This window comes from Pleurodeles waltl, chromosome 10 (assembly GCF_031143425.1).
Source record: "Pleurodeles waltl isolate 20211129_DDA chromosome 10, aPleWal1.hap1.20221129, whole genome shotgun sequence".
Classification (NCBI taxonomy): Eukaryota; Metazoa; Chordata; class Amphibia; order Caudata; family Salamandridae; genus Pleurodeles; species Pleurodeles waltl.
This window is the reverse complement of record NC_090449.1, coordinates 244,027,588-244,046,410: the sequence shown is the minus strand read 5'-3', so window position 1 is coordinate 244,046,410 and position 18,823 is coordinate 244,027,588. Positions and strand designations below refer to the sequence as shown.

Genomic DNA, 18,823 nt, shown 5'->3' with positions numbered 1-18,823 from the left:
AAAATACCCTGGGCCAGATTCACGAACAAAAAAATAAAAGTGTGTACGAAGATTTACACCCCCACCTTAAAGTATTTGTATTTTTTCGGAGAGCTGTGTCAGGTGCAGGTTTTTAAGCATACTACTGAGATGGTCATGTGACATCTCTAATGGGTTCCTATTCCCCCTGTACAGAAATCTACATCTCGTGAATTTAAGCACAGCTAAATGGAGCGTGCTGTGCACAACTGCACGTTGCTCTTCAGTTTTTTTCTTCATTAGGAAAAGTAGTTTTCCCCCCAGATAAAACTCTTTCCTTACACCCCCACCAAATTAGGGGTGATGTATTCCCCATCTAGTCCTGGTAGGAGAGTTTCTGGAGTAAGTTTCTAAAGTGGAAAGGACTAGAATCAGAGCTTGTTTATGTACATTGAAAAAATTTCAAGGCAAATCACACCTTTTGATGACCATGTCGCACCCATTTCATACTTGTGGCAGACAAACAAATAGTAGTAAATCCATTTACTCCTGCCAGGAATCCTTTTGTGAATTCCTGGTAGGATCAAATGGAGGTAATACATCTACTTTTATGTACCTTTATAAATCAGTTCACAATATCTATAGCAGTAAAACAACATCTTCGGTCATGATTGTTGCAAAAAGGAACTGGAGCGAGACAGCGAAATGCAATCCTGAAAGGAGAGTCAATAAGACTGAAAACATGTGAGTTATTTGTAGGAGAGGTTAACAGTAATTCAGGAAAGGTCAGGGGACATTGTGGGGCTCATTATGACTTTGGTGGTCTTTTTGTACAATCGCCGAAGCGGCTGCAGCCAACAGTGCTGGCAGTCTGCTGACTGCCATATTAGGAGTCATTAGAGGGCTTCTGCCCATTTATGGGCGGAAGTCCGACTCCGAAGAGGTGGTTGCGCCACACCAGCAAGACTCCGCCCGCCATATTACGAGCTGTAATATGGCTGGGCAGAGTCTTGCTGGCTTCGTGGTGCTGGCGATGCAAACCTGCCAGGACCCATCCCCTCCCGGACAGCCTGCTCGCTGGAAAAGGTGAGTTGATTGTCCAAGGGGGGTGGGAGGGTGTCAATGTGTGTGGGTGCGTGAGTGCGAGTATGCAAAGGGGGGTGTATTATGACTGTGAGAATGCAGAGGGGGTGGTGAATGCATGTGTGTATGTGATTGAATGTCAATGTTTGTGTGCATGTATGTGCACGTGAATGGGGCTGTCTGAGTGCGTGTTTGCGAGTGAGTGGAGTTATGTGTCTGCATGCATGCAAGCGAGTGGGGGTGTGTGTCTGCATGTATGCGAGTGAGTGGGTGTGTCTTCTGTGAATGTATGCGTATGCCGAGGGATGGGAACGCATGCGTGAGCAAAGGGGTGGGGGTGTGTGTAAGTGTGTGGTCGGGTTGGGGGAACGTCTACATGTGTGCGGACGTGTGGGGGTGCGTGTGCCGGTGACAGTAATGGGGATTCCTGTCACTGGGTGCGTTACTGCCAGAGTTTTCGTGGCGGTGTGACCACAACAGAAAGCTTGGCGGTCTGTAGCTTCATAATCTGTCCGGCAGGCAGAGGCCTGCCGCCGGGCTGGAGGAGCTCACCGCCGGCTTCGTCTGTGCGACTGCACCAGCAGACCAAGCGGCGTTGTGGCGGTTTGGCTTCTGCCAAACTCCACAATTCATAATGTGGTGGTCTTCACTGCCGGCCTGTCGGCGGTGAGACCGCCACCGCAGACCTGGTGATCTACAGACCGCCAGGGTTGTAATGAGGGCCTCTGTCTTTTGATACTTTCTACAGGAAAAGAGGATGGCCTGAGTTGTGGTGCTGAGGAGGAAGCAGGTACAGGAAGAAGTCACTGCTCCTGAGAGTGAATGGTTCAGATAAAAGGGCATTCCAAACATAGAGGCTTGAGTTCCTAGAGGGTTACAGTTTTTGAGGACTCTATGACCACAGACTTGGGACAAAGCTGAGATAAACGTGGTGGATTATTGAGATCAACAGCATTATAAACAAGCCAACAGACTTTAAGTGAATTCTATCAGAGCTTTAAGTGGGATCAAAAAGATGGAGAGGGTCTCTGAAAGGAGAGTGGCCAATGTAATTAAAAGTGTGTCTTAAACATGTAAGCTAAATTTCTCTGATTCCTATAGTGTGCCACCCGACTAGTATTTTGGTTCCTTGAAGCAGGGTCCCTGTCCAAAATGCCCTGTTTTTTCACAGCAAGTCAGATAAGTTTTCATGAACAAGTTACGCTGTGTATTTTGCACATTTGATCATGAACGTCAATTTACTGAAAAGCTAGGGGTAGTGGAAGTGACATCACACCCCATTTGACCTATGCGTTCACTCATACACAGCTGCTTTCACATTAACACACAATCACAATTCGCACACTCTCTACCACATCAGCTCATTCTCACATGCACACGTGCAAACAGCATACATTTAAAAGCAGTTTTTACTTATCTCAGCTGCCAGGGAGGGTTATATTCTAGATTATTGTACTCCATTTAGTTGTACACTGATATGCCACCTTTGAGTCCAGGAGGTGGCAAATGCAATTGCCATGTGACTGAAGCATATGCTCACTGGTAGCAAACTAACTAATACCTTAGACCAGTGGTTCCCAACCTTTTGATTTCTGTGGACCCCCACTTTAATATTAATGGAACCCAGGGACCCCCACTGAATCATCATTGGAATCCAGGGACCCCCGCCTGAGTCATTACTGGAAGCTGGGGACCCAATTTGTCAATATTTGTTAATATTTTTTAATTTTCTTAGCAGTCGCGGACCCCCTGAGAAGGCTTTGCGGACCCCCAGGGGTCCCCGGACCACAGGTTGGGAACCACTGCCTTAGACCTATGTTTATGTGTGAAGTAAATTACTTACATTTCTGAGACCCATTTTTAAGAGGCCTCATTGTATTTGCAAAATAACATATCTAGGTTGCCCTGTTTTCAGTGTTTATTGTTTGTGGTCTATAGTGGTATTTCTCAGTGTTTTCCAAACCTCTTGCAATCAGGGCTTGTTGTTGTTTATTAAGCTGCATAACCCTCAAAATGGACAAAAAACTGTGTTTTCCAGTATTTGCACAGCATGTTTTTTGCAATGATTATTAGACAGCACTTTATTTTAGTTAATGAGAAGTAATATAGTGCATGTAATGTCTTTCCATTGGCCCTGTGTATAATACCCTCATTCTAGACTGTTTTAAGCTTGGAATATCTGTACATTGCACCCTCACACATCTCATTACTCTCTCTCACATCTCATTACCTCTCACACTCGCTCTCTGTCTGGACTCTGTCTGGTTTCAAACTACTATTGATGGATATAGTTAGAGTGCTATATTCAAATGTTTTACAAAACATAATCCTGGACACAGCTGGGGGTATTTCCCCTATTCCTTTATTCCTTACTGAATATTATGACATGGATTGTGTTGTCAACACTGCTAACAGCATAATACTTTATGAAACCTAAAACATTTTGAATTATACCACATTAATTTGTAGCCCTTCATCCTTAGGCACTGGAAAATTGATGCTTTAAGAATGTGTCCTACTGCTTTTTTGCACTCTTCGCCTGACTACATTAAGGTGGAGCTGCTGTTGTGTGGACATTCATAGCTGGCTAGTGGTCCCAAGGCAAATGTTTCACTTTAAGTGAGTTTTAACATACATCACATTGTATTCTGGGGCTTAACATGTTGCTATTAACCTTGTAACTATGTGCTCAAAAACCCCAAGAGTAAAATGCAGTTGGTTAAAAAATCTAGAAAAACCTGAAGGTATCACACTTAACAATGAGACGCCTTGCAGCTATGAATTTTGTTGGTAGATTGCATTATGTTTTCACCACTATCACATGTGCATGGTGACAACATTCATTTCACAGACACCTGTCATTATAGCTTTTTTTTCAAATCTTTTTATTGCAAACAGAGCTCAGCATACAAGTGGAACCCCTATCAATTAAAGAGTAATAGTAGCATAGACAAGGTACACATTATTATCCGCAAATCAACCAACATAATAAAACCACTGTACCTAGACCATCTCTTATTCCCTGGTCTACCACTTCTACTCCCCACCACTCCCGGGGTCCAAGCTATAACCACTTCTTCCAGGCTATTCTGACGAGTCTCTGTATGTAACCCATTTGGACCATATTTTTCCATATTTCTTCTTGCATCCCCTGCTTTTGTATATTACTTGTTCCACCCTTTGGCATCAGACTAAGTCTCTCTCCCAATCCTGGGGCTGCGGAGGGTCCCTCATTCCCCATCCCCGCGCTATATTTCACTTAGCCATGCCAGCCACCAATTGTAACCAAATCTTCAAATGTCTGGGCCACCCCTCGTCTCCCATAACACCCAGCACAGCCATTTCGCCTCCAGCGGTATAGTCAGCCCGGTTACTTGACCCATTATCTGTACCACCGGGTGCAAGTTTGCATCCAGTGACTTAGATTTGGAAAAGGCAGTACCTTTTATGGAGACTTCAACCCAACAAAAACCTCCGAGGAGTGTGTATGTAGTCTACAAATACTTAATTTGTGCCAGAGGTTGCAGGTGGTGAACACAATATTCATATGTGTTGAGCGGGGCATATTTTATCGTCCAGAGTAACAGAGTGAAAGGCAGAAACCGTAGAAAGAAGGATGAAATGAAAGAGTAGAAAACAATGACAAGCAGAGAAAGCAGGAATAAAGAGCTACAAGTGAGACAAAGAGAAAGGAAGCAGATAATGGTGAGAGAATGAGGCATGAGGTGGAATCAAGACCAGACAGCTTTGTTATTTGCAACCCTGGCATTCCACGGCACCTAAGAAAAACCATGTACCCCTACAGAAAAAAACATGGACACCCGCACTCATTTTTATTTTACTTATTTGTTAATTTTACAAATTAAACTCTAGTGGTCCAAGATCAACTTATACTGAAGAAAATTCTGAATAATGGCTGGAGGTCTGTGAAAGGCACAGCATAGAGGCCCACAGTATGTAAATGCCACAAACTGCACAATTTACATAGAGTGTGGAGTTGAGCACCGTCCGAAGGAGGAGAACTTTGGAACTAGACAACGGCTTAGATCGGTTATTAGAGCTGATGGTGATGATGAATAAATCACAGTCCATTACCTTGACATGTCACCGTACAAACTACTCAACTATTCCGTTTCCATGTCTGTGGTCACTGGGTTACTTCAGATGTGCAAATTGGAACTACTTACAAACTTCACCCTTTGGCCACTGAAGAGATATCTCATGGCCAGCTGGAACTGTTGAGAGTTGATCTGACGTAACTCTGATAGGAGCAGCTTGGGGTGATGTAGTAGATCCTCCAGGTAGTGTTTCAAAGCATTCTGTAATTATAGAGAACATTACAGATGACGATACTGCAGGTTTTACAGTTGTGTATGCCGTGGAAATGTTCTAGTCCACTACTTTCACTTTATTACAGATTAACATCGATATTTGACAGTGGGATAACACAACAACGAGGTACTCATCTAAGCCTCAGGAATGGATCACTCAAGGGGTGGTGAGTGATGATATTTATAAGGAACACTGAAAAATAAATTATCTCTGAGTGTAACTGCAAATGCAGCTAACAGGGGATAAGCACACTTCAAGCCAAGTCTAATTTCTGAGAACTAGTACTTCATCATATTAGGGTCACTTTATGAGAGAAGGTGGAGCTTGATTCAGAAGAGGGCAGTATCAGCATTTTTGCCTAAAAATAATTGGGTCCCTATCTGCACCTGTGGCAGCGCGGAACTATATTCAGTGTACTCTACGCAGTCAGCAAGCCAGCGGCATAGTCTCCTTTAAACTGCTAGGGCAGGATCCTACTCCACCAGACAGGGTGGTGAAAGAACTGCCCTGATCTAAGGCGGCTTGTACTCCTTCCATGTCTGGCCGTGATGAGTCTGTAAAAGACTGGAAAATGGTGGCGGGCTTTCATGGTGAGGTAAGGATGGTGTCAAAATTCCCACAACATTCAGTCAAACCACACGCTTTGGCACCGACAATACATTGTACTTTTAGGGTGTATTTATAGTGCCAAAGTATGTAAATGGTCATTTCACTAGCTTTGATACCATTAGTACATTTTCACCAAGGAGGTTCTTCCTAAAGTGGCTCCTCTAATGGTGGATTCAGGCACTTTACAGTAGTGTAGAAACCTTCACCAGTCTGGCATAAAACAGATTTTCTAACACTGACTTGGTGGGGAAGAAATTCTGTCACATGAGGAGACAATTCTAAATCGGGCTCCTAAGTCTGAGTTTTCTGCATTGAGGTTCTTGAATCAAAACAGGATAAAAAAGCGCAGGTCCCCGGTCTAGGAATTGTAAGCAAGCAGAGGCTGAAGGTTGAGATGAGGGTGGAGGTTGTGCAGTATCAAATGATGGGGCTCATTTGCAAGAAAGTGGTGCATCAGCTTTGATGCGCCACTTTTCTTGCGTCACCCTGCACCCCCCCTAACGATGCCATGGGAGCTCTGTATTTACAAGACAGTGCTCCATGGCGCAAAAGTGTCAACAACAGAGTTAAAAATTCCAATGCTATTGTGGCGATAACCCTTAACGCTTCTGGACTAGCAATGTTTTGACGTTAGTCCAGCAATGCTAAGACGGTCCCATAGGAAACAGCACAGCTTCACTTTTAACACATGCCCAGAGCAGGCGTTTAAAAAAAATGATGCTATGCTGGTGCAGCGTGGCATAGTGAAATCTTGTAGATTTCACTGCGCCATTTCTGCGTGGCTTTTTACGGGGGAACGCCTACCTTGCATACATTATACCTGGCGCAGGTATAATGAGGCGAAAGGCTTTTCTAACTGGCGCAATGGTGACATTGTGCCATTTTATAAATATGCTTTGGGTCGGAACTGTTTTGCGCCGCCTTAGCATCAAAAAAATTGTGCTAAGGCGGCGCAAGGGGCTTGTCTATCAGCCCCAATGCCTGAGAGAATGCCAGAGATAAAATGTTGTTTAATGTGTTACGTCCCAAATGCTACAAACTAAGGGCATGTAATCATATCTGCTCATACTCGTGGCAAACCGATGGAGCTTCTAGAAAGCTAGAGAGAAGCACAGCACATGTGCACGTGACTTGAGAGATCACGAGGCAGTGTGAGTGGGCTAATACTGAAAGGAATACCACACAAGAAGTTTTATGTGTCATCGTAGTATTTTAGGACCACAAAAACAAGAACTTCAGTTATTAATACCATGCACATTTACATCTGCAGTTGACAATTCCGTTTGAACCGGCTAACCAATATCACGGGTTCCTAGAAAAGTTGATATCATCTTAAATATGAAGAAAGCAGAAGCACATTATTGGGGACTGGGAGACGCTCTAAATTGCGATCTAAATTGTAAGATGTTCACATTGGTATCTGTTGTTTACTTCTTCACAATGATTTTAAGGCTGGATTTATAGCCTCAGTTATCAACACTCTTAAAGAAGTCTTACCAAACATTAAGAAAGTGGCTTTCACAAAAACATGCACACCAAAGCCCAAAGTAATGGTACTGATTTTAAAGGAGTTCAGTGTATTTATGAACAAAAATAGGGTGACGTGGCAAGCAAAATAATGATGGATTAAACCCAGATGTGTGAGAGGGGTGAGTGTTTGAAAAGTTTCAAAACTCCATCCATCATTTTATTTTGTTTTGTGATGTTGCATTGTGCGTCAGAAGTGGCTAGCGCATGCCCACAAGTGGGCCTCTTGCTCGCTGCACCACTGGTTTCAAGCTAGCCTGGCTGATGAAGGGTGATACACAGAAACAGGTCCCAGGATGCCTGTTTCCCGTCCAGGGAGGACCTGGCCTGGCAGTTCGAGCTGAACTGTTCCCCTGTGGAACAGGGTCAAGACTGATTTGCATGTGGCTGGGTCCAAACTGGGCTGACGTGGCGACCAAAATTCCAATGCATTAAACCCAGATCTGTAACTGGGGTGAGTGTTTGAAAGGTTACAACACTCCCTCCACCATTTTATTTTGTGATGTTGCCAAAAATAGATAGACACCTCATGATCCATCTCTAGAAGATAAAAGCCTACAGGGTGAATCCAAAATCAAAGACTGCTAAAATAGTCATGGATCAATGAAGTACAGAGAATGTTCCTTCCCACAAGACGAAAGGTATGCACCACAAGTGTGGACACCAAATCAATGAAAAATAAATTATAAAGGAAAGCAAAAATATAAAAGAAAACGACTTGGGACACTGAAAAGTATCTTTATGCTGCCTGTGATATTGGTTTTGCGGACATACAGAGGACTGACTATTTTAACATATTCAACAATATAGATCAAGTAGTACATAAGTCAATAATTGTACTCTATTAATCAATTATTCAATCAAGTATATTTCAGTTAAAATCTTAGCCCACAAATGTGTGAGCAATATTCCTGACAAATTTAATATATATATATTTTTAACATGTTTATTTATTGGTATTTCGGTTGGTACATCAACTTAGTCAGAGAATCAACATAACTGATATGGCCATACAAGTCACATGTTCATGACAATTATTAAACAGCTAACCAACACTGCTATCATTTGCTATGAACCCCACACTGATGATTAATCCTCGTCCACTGTGTATAGGTGAAGCAATTAGTGTGGGTTGTCAATGGTTCTCCAGTCAGTGCGGTGTATCCAGGAGACCAGGTGGTTGCCCACCACCAGTGTCAACTCTGAGCTCTCAGGTACCTATCCACTTCAAGTGCAGTAATTAACAAACATAACATACAATACAACTTGCCCAGCTATGTGAACCAAACGACTTTGTTTGCAGGTGTGTCCGCATGGGGTTCGGCCGGGGTGGGAGAAGCAGGGGAGGGAGGGGCGAGAGGTCACGGGCCGGGCATGCTCGTGCCTTGGGGTCCTAGGTGTCTGGTACAGTTGTTATCCTAATTTCGCTGACTGAGCAGCCCATTTGCAGACTGGTCTACGGTGGCCTCAAGTGTATCCCACGTTCCCACCACTTCCGCCCACAAAGGGGCTATCGGTCTGTTCTTCATCCCTCTCAATTCTTCCCTATGTAGGGCCCACTCCTCTGCCATAGCCCAGGATGTAACATCTTCCACTCATGTACCCAGCCTGGGTCCCGAGCTAGACTTCCAGGCCATCGCCACCCTCCTATGTGCCAGTCCCAGCGCCAGGTCAATAAATCTGTTCCCCACCTTTTTTGGAGGGGGCCTGTCAAAAAGTCCCAGTAAGCAGACAGCTGGGCCATTGTCCATCTGCCTGTCCAGAGTGCTGTTGAGTCGAGCAATAACCTCCCTCCAAAAGTGCTGCAGCCCCGGCATCCCCAAGTCATATGGCAAAAGTCAGCGTCGTCCAACCAGCATGCCCCTGATGTTGTGCCATATATCCGATTATTCTATGCGGGGTAAGGTAGGTACTGTGGACATAGTTATACTGCATATAATTCAAGCGGGTGTTTTGAGAGATTTTGTGTGGGTAAGCCAGGGCTTGTCTCCACTCAGCGTCCGTCAACTGTCTCCCTAGGTCTGTGTCCCACCTACCTCTCAGTCCCTCCAAGGAACGGTGCGCCATCCCTTTCAAGGCTCTATAGAACCACGTTACCAGGTGGGATCCGCCTCTCAGTGTCAACATAGACTGTAAGATCGCGGTCATAGTGGGCTCCTCGCTTCCATCCCCCCAAATATCTCTCAGAGCTCGTACGATAGCCTCATAGATTAAGAACTGGCCGGCAGGCAAGTCGCCTGTTCTGTCAGGTCACCAAAGGGATCAACATTCCACCCTGAAACAGGTCCCTCACCATTGCAATGATCGCCTCCGTCCAATGTTGTAACTGTTGTGCTCTAAATAAGGAGCAAGGTTTACCATGTGAGAAGCCTACCAGCAGGAGGGCAGGGGCATAGGGGCTTGTCTTGTGCATTCATCTGAGTGCCCTGCGCCAGGCTGCCAGTGCCGCAGTCACCAGTAGGTTCGATCCAGGAGGGGGCCGTCTCCCCCGTAGTAGGCAGACCAGTAGACCTGCCTCTTGGGTAGGTCCCTCGTCTAATTAAGCCATTGAGGAGGCCAGTCCGTGCAGCCATTTCGCCAGCCACTGGAGTTTAGTCACCACATGGTACAGTTCAAAATTGGGCACTCCAAGCTCCCTGCCCACCGGCGGCAAGCAGACCGTCATCAGTGCCACTTGCTGGTGCCCCGTGTCCCACACCAGCTCTCGCAGGAGCCCTTCCAGGGTATGAAACCAGGGCACTAGGATGAGCAATGGCAGGTTGGCAAAGTAGTAAAGGAGCCTGGGGAGCATCACCATTTTGGACAGGGCGATCCGAGCCATAATGGGGAGTTTTAACGATTGCCAAAAGGCTGCTGCTGATTTCAATGCCCTGTATGCTTCCCCCAGGTTGCCCTTGCAAAGGTCTTTCGTGTCGTTTATAGATCTGAATTCCCAGATACTTAAAAGTGCAGGGAGCCCGCTTCACATCATCTGGGCAGGATAGCAGGCGTGGCGCCTCTGCCATCATCGGGAAGACACATGTCTTACGACGATTGAGGCTCAGGCCCGAAAGGTTGCCAAAGTCCTCCAGCATCCGCAGCACCTGTGGGAGCAATGTGTTCCCATCTCGTAAATAAATGAGGCGGTCGTCAGTATAGAGGGAGATAATGTGTGGTGTTCTGCCCTTAATCACTCCCTATTCCCCAGCCCTCGCTCTGAAGGTCACCGCTAGAGGCTCAATCGCAAGGGCAAACAGTAGAGGCAAGAGGGGACAGCCCTGCCTAGTTCCCCTGCAAATATCATAGCCACTCGAAATAGTGTGCCCTGTCTTCACTCTCGCCGTGGGTCAAGTATAAAGCAGATTAACCCATCATAACCATCGCTGCCCCAGCCCCTTCCACAGCATCACCGCCTCTAGGTAATCCCAGCACATTGTGGTCATTCTGACCCCGGCGTGCGGCGGGAGCCGCCCGCCTGGAGGGAACCGCCAGAATACCGCTGCGCGGTCAAAAGACCGCCGCGGGTATTCTGGGTTTCCCACTGGGCTGGCGGGCGACCGCCAAAAGGCCGCCCGCCAGCCCAGTGGGAAACACCCCTCCATGAGGATGCCGGCTCCGAATGGAGCCGGCGGAGTGGAGGATGTGCGACGGGTGCAGTAGCACCCGTCGCGAATTTCAGTGTCTGCTGAGCAGACCCTGAAATTCAAAGTGGGGCCCTCTAACGGGGGCCCCACGACACCCCTCACCGCCATCCTGTTCCTGGCGGGCGGAACCGCCAGGAACAGGATGGCGGTGAGGGGGTCGGAATCCCCATGGCGGCGCAGCAAGCTGCGCCGCCATGGCGGATTCCCATGGGCAGCGGAAAGTCGGCGGTACACCGCCGACTTTCCGCTTCTGGCCGCAGCTGTACCGCCGCGGTCAGAATGCCTGGCGGAGCACCACCAGCCTGTTGGCGGTGCTACCGCCGACCCCGGACCGCCGGGGTCAGAATGACCCCCATAGTGTTGAAGGCCTTTTCCAAGTCCACCGTCACTATCATAGCCGCCAACCCTAGGGGGCGTGGGTCATCATAGAGGAGAGAGTAGAGTCTCTGTAGATTATGTGATGTACTACGCGTGGGTATAAACCCATTCTGGTCTGTATGTATGAGGGTCTGCATGTGTGGGAGCAACCTAGTCGCGAGGACCTTGCTAAGCACCTTGATATCAGTGCTCAGCACTGATAGTGGGTGGTAATCAGCCACCGTCATATCATTCCGTTTACCCTTGGGAAGAGGGATCACCAAGGCCTCCCTAGTTGATGGTAGCAATTTTCCCATCTCATAAGCCTCTGTGTACATCTCTACCAGCCGGGGTGCAAGTGTTCTGGCAAACCTCTGATAGAGTTCTGGCGGGAGTCCATCAGTTCCCAGGGTTTTTCACTTCGCCTGAGCTTTGATGGCAGTTCCCATTTCCTGGTCACACATCTGTGCCCCCAACTCCGCCCCGTCCTGCTCCGGTACCGTCACCAATTGCAGACCAGGTCAGCCACCTCCGGCACGATATACAAACATACATAATAAGATTTAAACTCATCGTTGATGTCTGTCAGTGATTAAAGCGGAGTCCCGGTTCTAGCTGTCAAGTGGTTAATTGGGATGCCCCTGCTCTCTGGTCTGATCAACCAGGCTAGTAATCTCCCGGCCCTGCCTTCTTCTGCATGCAGCTTGCCCAAGTCACCTTGTAGTCGTGACAGCGAAGGCGCTCTAAGGCTTCAGTGTGGACTTCATGCACTTCCGCTGGCTGTCGAGTAGCTCCTGGATCTGTCCCCAGTCTTGACTCCCACCTACGCAGTTCTGTCTCTAAGCAGGTAAGTTCTAACTCTAGATCCTTATTGATCCCCACTGGATGTCCAATGCAGTGCCCCCTTATAACCACTTTCAGGGCTTCTCAATCCGTTCCCCTAGAGGAAGCGTTCCCCTTTTGCAGGGAGAAATAGTCCTTCAGCTTATAGGCCAGTGCAGTGTGGAAAACCTCGTCTTCAATGGCCCCAAGGTACAATCGCCATGTTGGAATAGGGGGGTGCCCCCCCAGTGTCTTTAGTGTCAGCAGCAATGGGCTATGATCAGAAAACGTTCTACTCAGGTATTCGGTATATAGAATGTCACTCATGAGTGTCGTGGAACAGAACATATGATCCATCCTCATGTGGACTTGGTGGAGGGAAGAGTAGTGTGAGTATTCCTTACTGTGAGGGTGTTGGGACCAAGAGGAATCTGCCGTATCCCAGTGGTCTAACCATTGCTCCAGGCCTTCTGCTACTCTGAGTGTTGCAGCTTCCTGTAGTGGGGGAGAAGAGCGGGCCCAGTCTGGATCAACACATAGGGCCCATCAGGGAATCGCACCAGTCGGGCCGACAGAGTCTGCCAAAAAAGATTCTGGTCCTGGTTAGGGGCATGTTCACTCCCCAGGACTATTGGTCTGCCATTAAGGCATCCCTCTACTAGGACATACCGCCCTTCTCTGTCCACATCTAGTATGGTGGCCTCTGAGGACAATCCAGCCCGCACCAATATTAGAGTGCCTCGGGCATATGCCAAGTAAGTAGTGCCGAAGAGTTGCCCCCGCCAGCACCTGCGGAGACTATCAGCCTCTGATTGCGTGAGGTGGGAATCCTGTAGAAGTGCCACATGGACCTCCCTCCTCTTCATATAGGTCAGTATTTTGTGCCGCTTTAATGTGGTCCACATCTCCCGAATGTTCAAGGACATCAATTTATTAGGAGTACCATTATTCAGCATTTTGTTAGTGAATTGCAGTGTCCTCTGATCCATCCCTCCCGTCCCCCACAATCCCCCAACCCCTTCGCCACACTGCAAGCCCCACAACTATTGCATATCTGGGCCACAACAAAAAAGAAAAAGGGAACCCAACTCCCCAACCCAAGAGCAGTCCAGCAACGGTGAACCGCCCAAACCGGTGGAACCAAACTTCTACAGTCTCTCATCGTCGCCCTTCTGGGGCAGGCCAAGGGTGAGTGGGGGGTAAGATGTCTGAAAGCCTTTTATAGTCCATCAAGCTTGAATGGGCCGACACCGTCCAGTTGCAAGCTGCCTCTCTAGTCGGAGGCCATAAGCAGACTGAGGGTAGGCCCCCTCAACAAATGTCAGATTATGTCTTCTGCTGTCTGGGGCATCACTTGAGGGAGCTCGTCGTTCACACTGATGACAGAGTCAAGATCAGACGTGTCGTCCGTTTCGTGGATATCACTAGAATAGATCCTCTCTCTGTCTGAGACAGGAGACTACATCAGTGATGCTATAGTCTGGATCACTGCATGTTGATCCTGGGTTACTTGAAGTTGTGTAGGTCGCCTCAGGCGGTCAGTGACAGGTCTATCCTTAGAGAAGCGCCTCTTCCGCCGGCGGCGAGCAACGCCGGGCGCACCCTTGGACAATCAATTTTACCACCTTTGTAGGATTCATGCCAGTTCCATGCTTCTTCTGGTGTCTGGCAAAAGTGTTTTTTGCTGTCCCACATTATCTTCAGCTTGGAGGGAAAGAGCAGCGTGTATTGGACCTCTTCATCTCCCAATGCCTTCTTCACCAATAAGTAGGAAGCCCACTTCAACTGCACTGCAGCTGTATAGTTGGGAAACATGTTGAATTTGCTGTTCTCTACAGTAAAAGTGCCCGCCACCCATCCACTCTGTAACAAAATGTCCTGATCTCTGTAATGCAGCAGTTTTGCCACTACTGTTCTGGGAGGCTGGCCCAGTGCCAGGAGTCTAGGAGGCACCCTGTGTGCATTTTCCAGTGTGGAAAAGGAGGTGAACTGTTGCTCTCCCAAGATAGATTTCATCCCGGGTTCTAGGAAGGCCACCATATCGGCCCCCTCTGGCAGCCCCACTATGCATACATTGTTGTGGTGACTGTGGCCCACGGCATCCTCTGCTCAGTACTCTAATCTCTGCACTCTGCCAGTGAGGTGGGCTATCTGTGTCTCCTGACACTGCTGCTAGTTTCCAAGGCTCGTCACCTCTTCCACTGTAGTCTTCACCCTGTCCACGAGCTTCCGGTGGTCCAGTTCTGTCAACACCTTCCTGAACTCTTGTCTAAGGGTATTTTTCAAGTCCTCAGTCGCTTCCAGTATCTTTTGCAGTATAGCTTGCATTGGAGGGCTGTGTAGGTTGGTTTAGGATCAGCTCCCCTTCCCTGTTCGCTGTCAGGACTGAGTGATTTCTGCACCTGGGGTTTAAGACGTTGGTTCCCCATTGGGGGGCTCTGTGGGCAGTCCCTCATCAATCGTCTGTCTGGCTCCCATGTGGGGCGACCGGAGAGGGTACCCCTTGCCACTAACGTTAGTCCCCACATCCGGTCCCGCCTCAGCCACCTTCTACTGATGAGTCTCCGCCTCACCAATGTGTAGTTGTGTGCAGCTGGTGCGTTCCAGGTGGGGCCCTTCCTCTCCAGTCCCTGCGTGGTTGTGGGGGCCACTCCACTCACCAACTCTCAGCGGGTTTGCTGGGAGACCAGTGCTCAACAGTCCCCCGCTGGACTGATTCTTCAGGGGCCCGGACCCCTCTGCTCCTATTTCTGTCTGTGCCGCTCTTGTTGGCCCCCTCTAGCAGGCCGGCCCCGGGTGCCAGTCCCAGCCGGAGCACCTCAGATCCACTACGCTGCAGCTGCCTTTGCCTCAGCGGCCACCATCTCCAGGGTATCACCATGGCGGGTCCTTCAGACCTCACATTTTTCCTTGGGGGCTTCGCCTGCCCGCCTGGACCAGTTCTTCCCTCCTCGCCTGGCCAGGTTGGGCGTATAGGCCCTGGTGTGCAGGATGCCTGGGCCTCCCGGCCTCTCGCTGCTAGGAAGCAGAGTGCCAGACTATGCCCCCCTCACCTCTTCATCTGGGCCACCTGGGGTCTACTGATGATGGGTCTCTCCCAACAGCAGCCACCGCCAGCAGAGAGACTCAAACAACGTTGTCTCACCTGTCTCTCCCCACACGGCCTGCTCTATGTCCTCACAACCGAGCGGCCACCATCTGCCAAATTCATTAGTTAATACATATAGACATAGCTACTGCATTCACGTTCTTAAATAAAACCTTACATCAATATTCGCAGTTCCAGGAGATATGTATATCCAGCAGTGACCTGCCTTAATTTACCAAGACTGTAGGTTTCAATTAGTTATGGATAGTTTTGTCACATTGATCTGAACAGAAAATATTGTATGTTCATGCATCTGAAATATTTATGCAGAGCATGCTTGTCGGGCACTAGATGGCAAAAAAACACTTTTTTCTGAATTTATAAAATTACTCCCCACGTTCTCGTTGTTGACATCATTCTACCTGTGCATTTCCCCAAGGGATAACATTCTGATTATGATAGCGCATTGGTTACTGATGTTAATATCCTGTTATCTCTTTTCTATAGTCTAATACATTAATTTTTGCTACTTTGACTTGAATGGTATTTTGTATGTTTTAGCCATATGTTTAATGTTTGGCTTACATAGCACTGGCCTTATATTATTGTATATCTTAAAATTATATTTTTGATCTATTGCTTAATCTGAAAACCTATGTGAATTTTGATATTCAGTGACTTCACCATACCAACCTATGAAGTTCCTTAGATGGATCAATAGAAGTCACACATGGAGTGTATTGTTTTTTAATTGTTCCTTTACCCACACCTCTCTGCTGCCAGGGGTGGCTTCTCCATATTGGCAGAGGAGCCCCCCTCCCCGGCCGACAGCATCAGCTGCAATACTTTTCGACAAAAACAATCATAAACTTTTGTTTTTTAATATTGTTTTTGTGGAAAAGGGGCAGGGCCCCGGGGTGACGAGCACTCCCCCTCAGAGCGCAAGTATGTTTGGCCCGTCATCTCAGACCGGCCAGACACACATCCACACAGGGTTCTCTCCAGCCCAGCAACACAGATGCTGGGGTGGAGAGAGCCTGCACAGGCTCCCTATCTCCCTGAAAGTGCCCTGGCTGGGCGCTACAAGCCAATCCTGAAGCTGCTATGAGCAGCGTCAGGATTGGCCCCGGGCAGGCCGGGTAGCCTGTGCCTGCAGGGAGAGAAGAGGAGAGGAGCAGAGTGGCGGTGAAGGCGGTGGCGGCACATGTGAGTGCTTTTTTTTAAATGTTATTTTTAATTTGATTCACCCTCCCTCTCCCTTGTTAAACCCCCGCGCTCCGCCCCGCCCCTTCAGTGTCACAACATTGACTGCCAATCGCAGCAATCTCATACCCAAAGACAAGCACTACTTTAAATAGTTAAGTTCTTCAGCTAAAGCAAGGCACTCCTAAAAGAGGGTAATAAATGCTTATTGTATACATTATGCTGGTGCGGCGATTGTGAATTGAAAATCTTGTTCAGATCATGAGAGATTGTGAATCACCATCATTATTGTTTCATATTTTTAATTAAATGATACATACTGGCCAATCCTCCATATCTTCTCTGTTGATCTAATTGCACAGTTTTCCATATTGCCTCTCCTCTTGTTCCATAGATGCCTACAGCCCCTCATTGAGTTCCTGTGTGGCCATAGTATGTGGCTTTTGAATGCATTGCCAGAAATCTTCTGATGAGCAGCTCCTTACAACTGACACCAACGATGCAGAGTGCACCTTCCTGTGGGTTGTGGCTTAACCTTAACAAGATTGTATTGCTTACAGCACTGAGCTAATCTGTACAATGGGCTGGTCAAGGTCCCTGTAATCAGAAGAGTTCAGCCAACTTCAGTCTTAAATGTAATTAACCTTACAGACCGCCAACTGCACAAATAAGCACATGAAAGCAGGTCGAGGCAAGTATTATTCATCTGCTCCTAGTCTGTGAAAGGATCTGGTTCTCCATGCCCATAACCTAGAATCATCAGTCCATGACTATATGATGGTGCCTTAAGACTAGGGAAACAGCCTCAATGAAAGCTCAAACTTCTATAGTCATAGAGCAGAAGCTGGAATACAGAGACGTGTGCCTTCCTCAAGGACTAAGGATTCATTCTCAAAAGCGCTGGGAGGGTTTTCATACTCAGGCCAACATGTTATTGAGGGTTCAGAACATTCAGAACACACACAGACCTACCTACTTGTTACCTCTTTGATCATCAAGCACAGTAGCATTTCTGTGTGCTAGCTAGCCCCCACTTTTTGCCCCACTGATTGAATTGGGCACCACAATGTATATACCTAGTTCAAACATCATGTGATCCTGGGTGTTTTTTGTGATTTTTTTTTACAGGTTACCAAGGGTGACATTGAGACACAACCAATAAAAAATGCACTACTTCCCGCTTGTTAGAATACAAATCAGATATTGCCCATACCAGCATAAGCAGCCTCTGAAACTCAACTCAAGTTATTTTGAAATTAATGTTAAATTTATTTCAATAATCATTGGGTGAGCTTGGGGATCAAGTATAACCATACGGTAACATTCAAAAACAAATTCCCAAAAAGTGAAAGTAATGTTTTGATTCCCTGGATATTTTGCCTGCTTAATTGTCTTACGCAAAGTTCCAGTCTAATAGAATATTGTCGACCTAAGGGATAGTGTTACATGCGTCCAACATTTCCTCTGCTCCTCATAATCAGTAGCTGTTTAGGAATAGTGCATATAGAGGATGGCTCCAAGGATGTACAAATTGCTACATCCAGGGATTCACAGTGCTCAGGGTTTGCAAGTGTTCCTCAACCTAACTTAAATTCCCCTCCTCAATCCAGCTTGCCAACAAAAGTCTTTCCTTCACTTACTGTATTTATTTTCTTTTTAAGGGAAGCCTAAAGGATGCAGTGGGATGCGAGGTACATGTCCTTCTACTTGGGAGCCAACCACGAAACAGTGATTACTGCACTCTGTTGGTCCATAGGGTCAATTACGCAGGGAGGAGAATTGGTACCTGCACTCTTCCAAGCTTCGATCCTGGTTCTCCTCCTGTCATACTCTTTCAAACTTCTACAGGTCTGAACTCAAACCACAGTTTTCACATTGCGTCATGTTAGTTTGATGATGTCTTTTTCTTGCTTCATGAAAGTGATACATTAGGGGCCAAATGTACGAACAAATTTTCCCATTGACACAGAATGGGAAAAACCCTTTGCTACATCTGGCCCTTAGTCCCTTACACAGTAATCTTAGCCATTTGTAATCATTAAAGAAGGTTGTCAAATATTTACTTAAAGTTAATCTTACACTGATAACAATGATTTGATTTAGCTGTGATCATGTTTTTTGTTTGGGATTTTATTTACATGACGATGTAATGGCTTCTAATTTGAATAAAAGAAATTGATTGAGAAAACACGTAGGTCATTCTTTTTTTGATGATACGAAG

At 47.1% G+C, this 18,823-nt stretch overlaps 1 protein-coding gene across 1 annotated transcript in view; it reads right to left on the bottom strand.

Moving 5' to 3' along the window:
- Positions 1-14,351, bottom strand: part of OTOA (otoancorin) — a 291,404-nt gene extending 277,053 nt beyond the window's left edge. Inside the window, 2 exon segments of the mRNA XM_069212309.1 lie at positions 5,229-5,393; positions 13,914-14,351. Coding sequence (XP_069068410.1) covers positions 5,229-5,393; positions 13,914-14,351 — 603 coding nt within the window.
- Between the last annotated feature and the right edge of the window lie 4,472 nt (positions 14,352-18,823).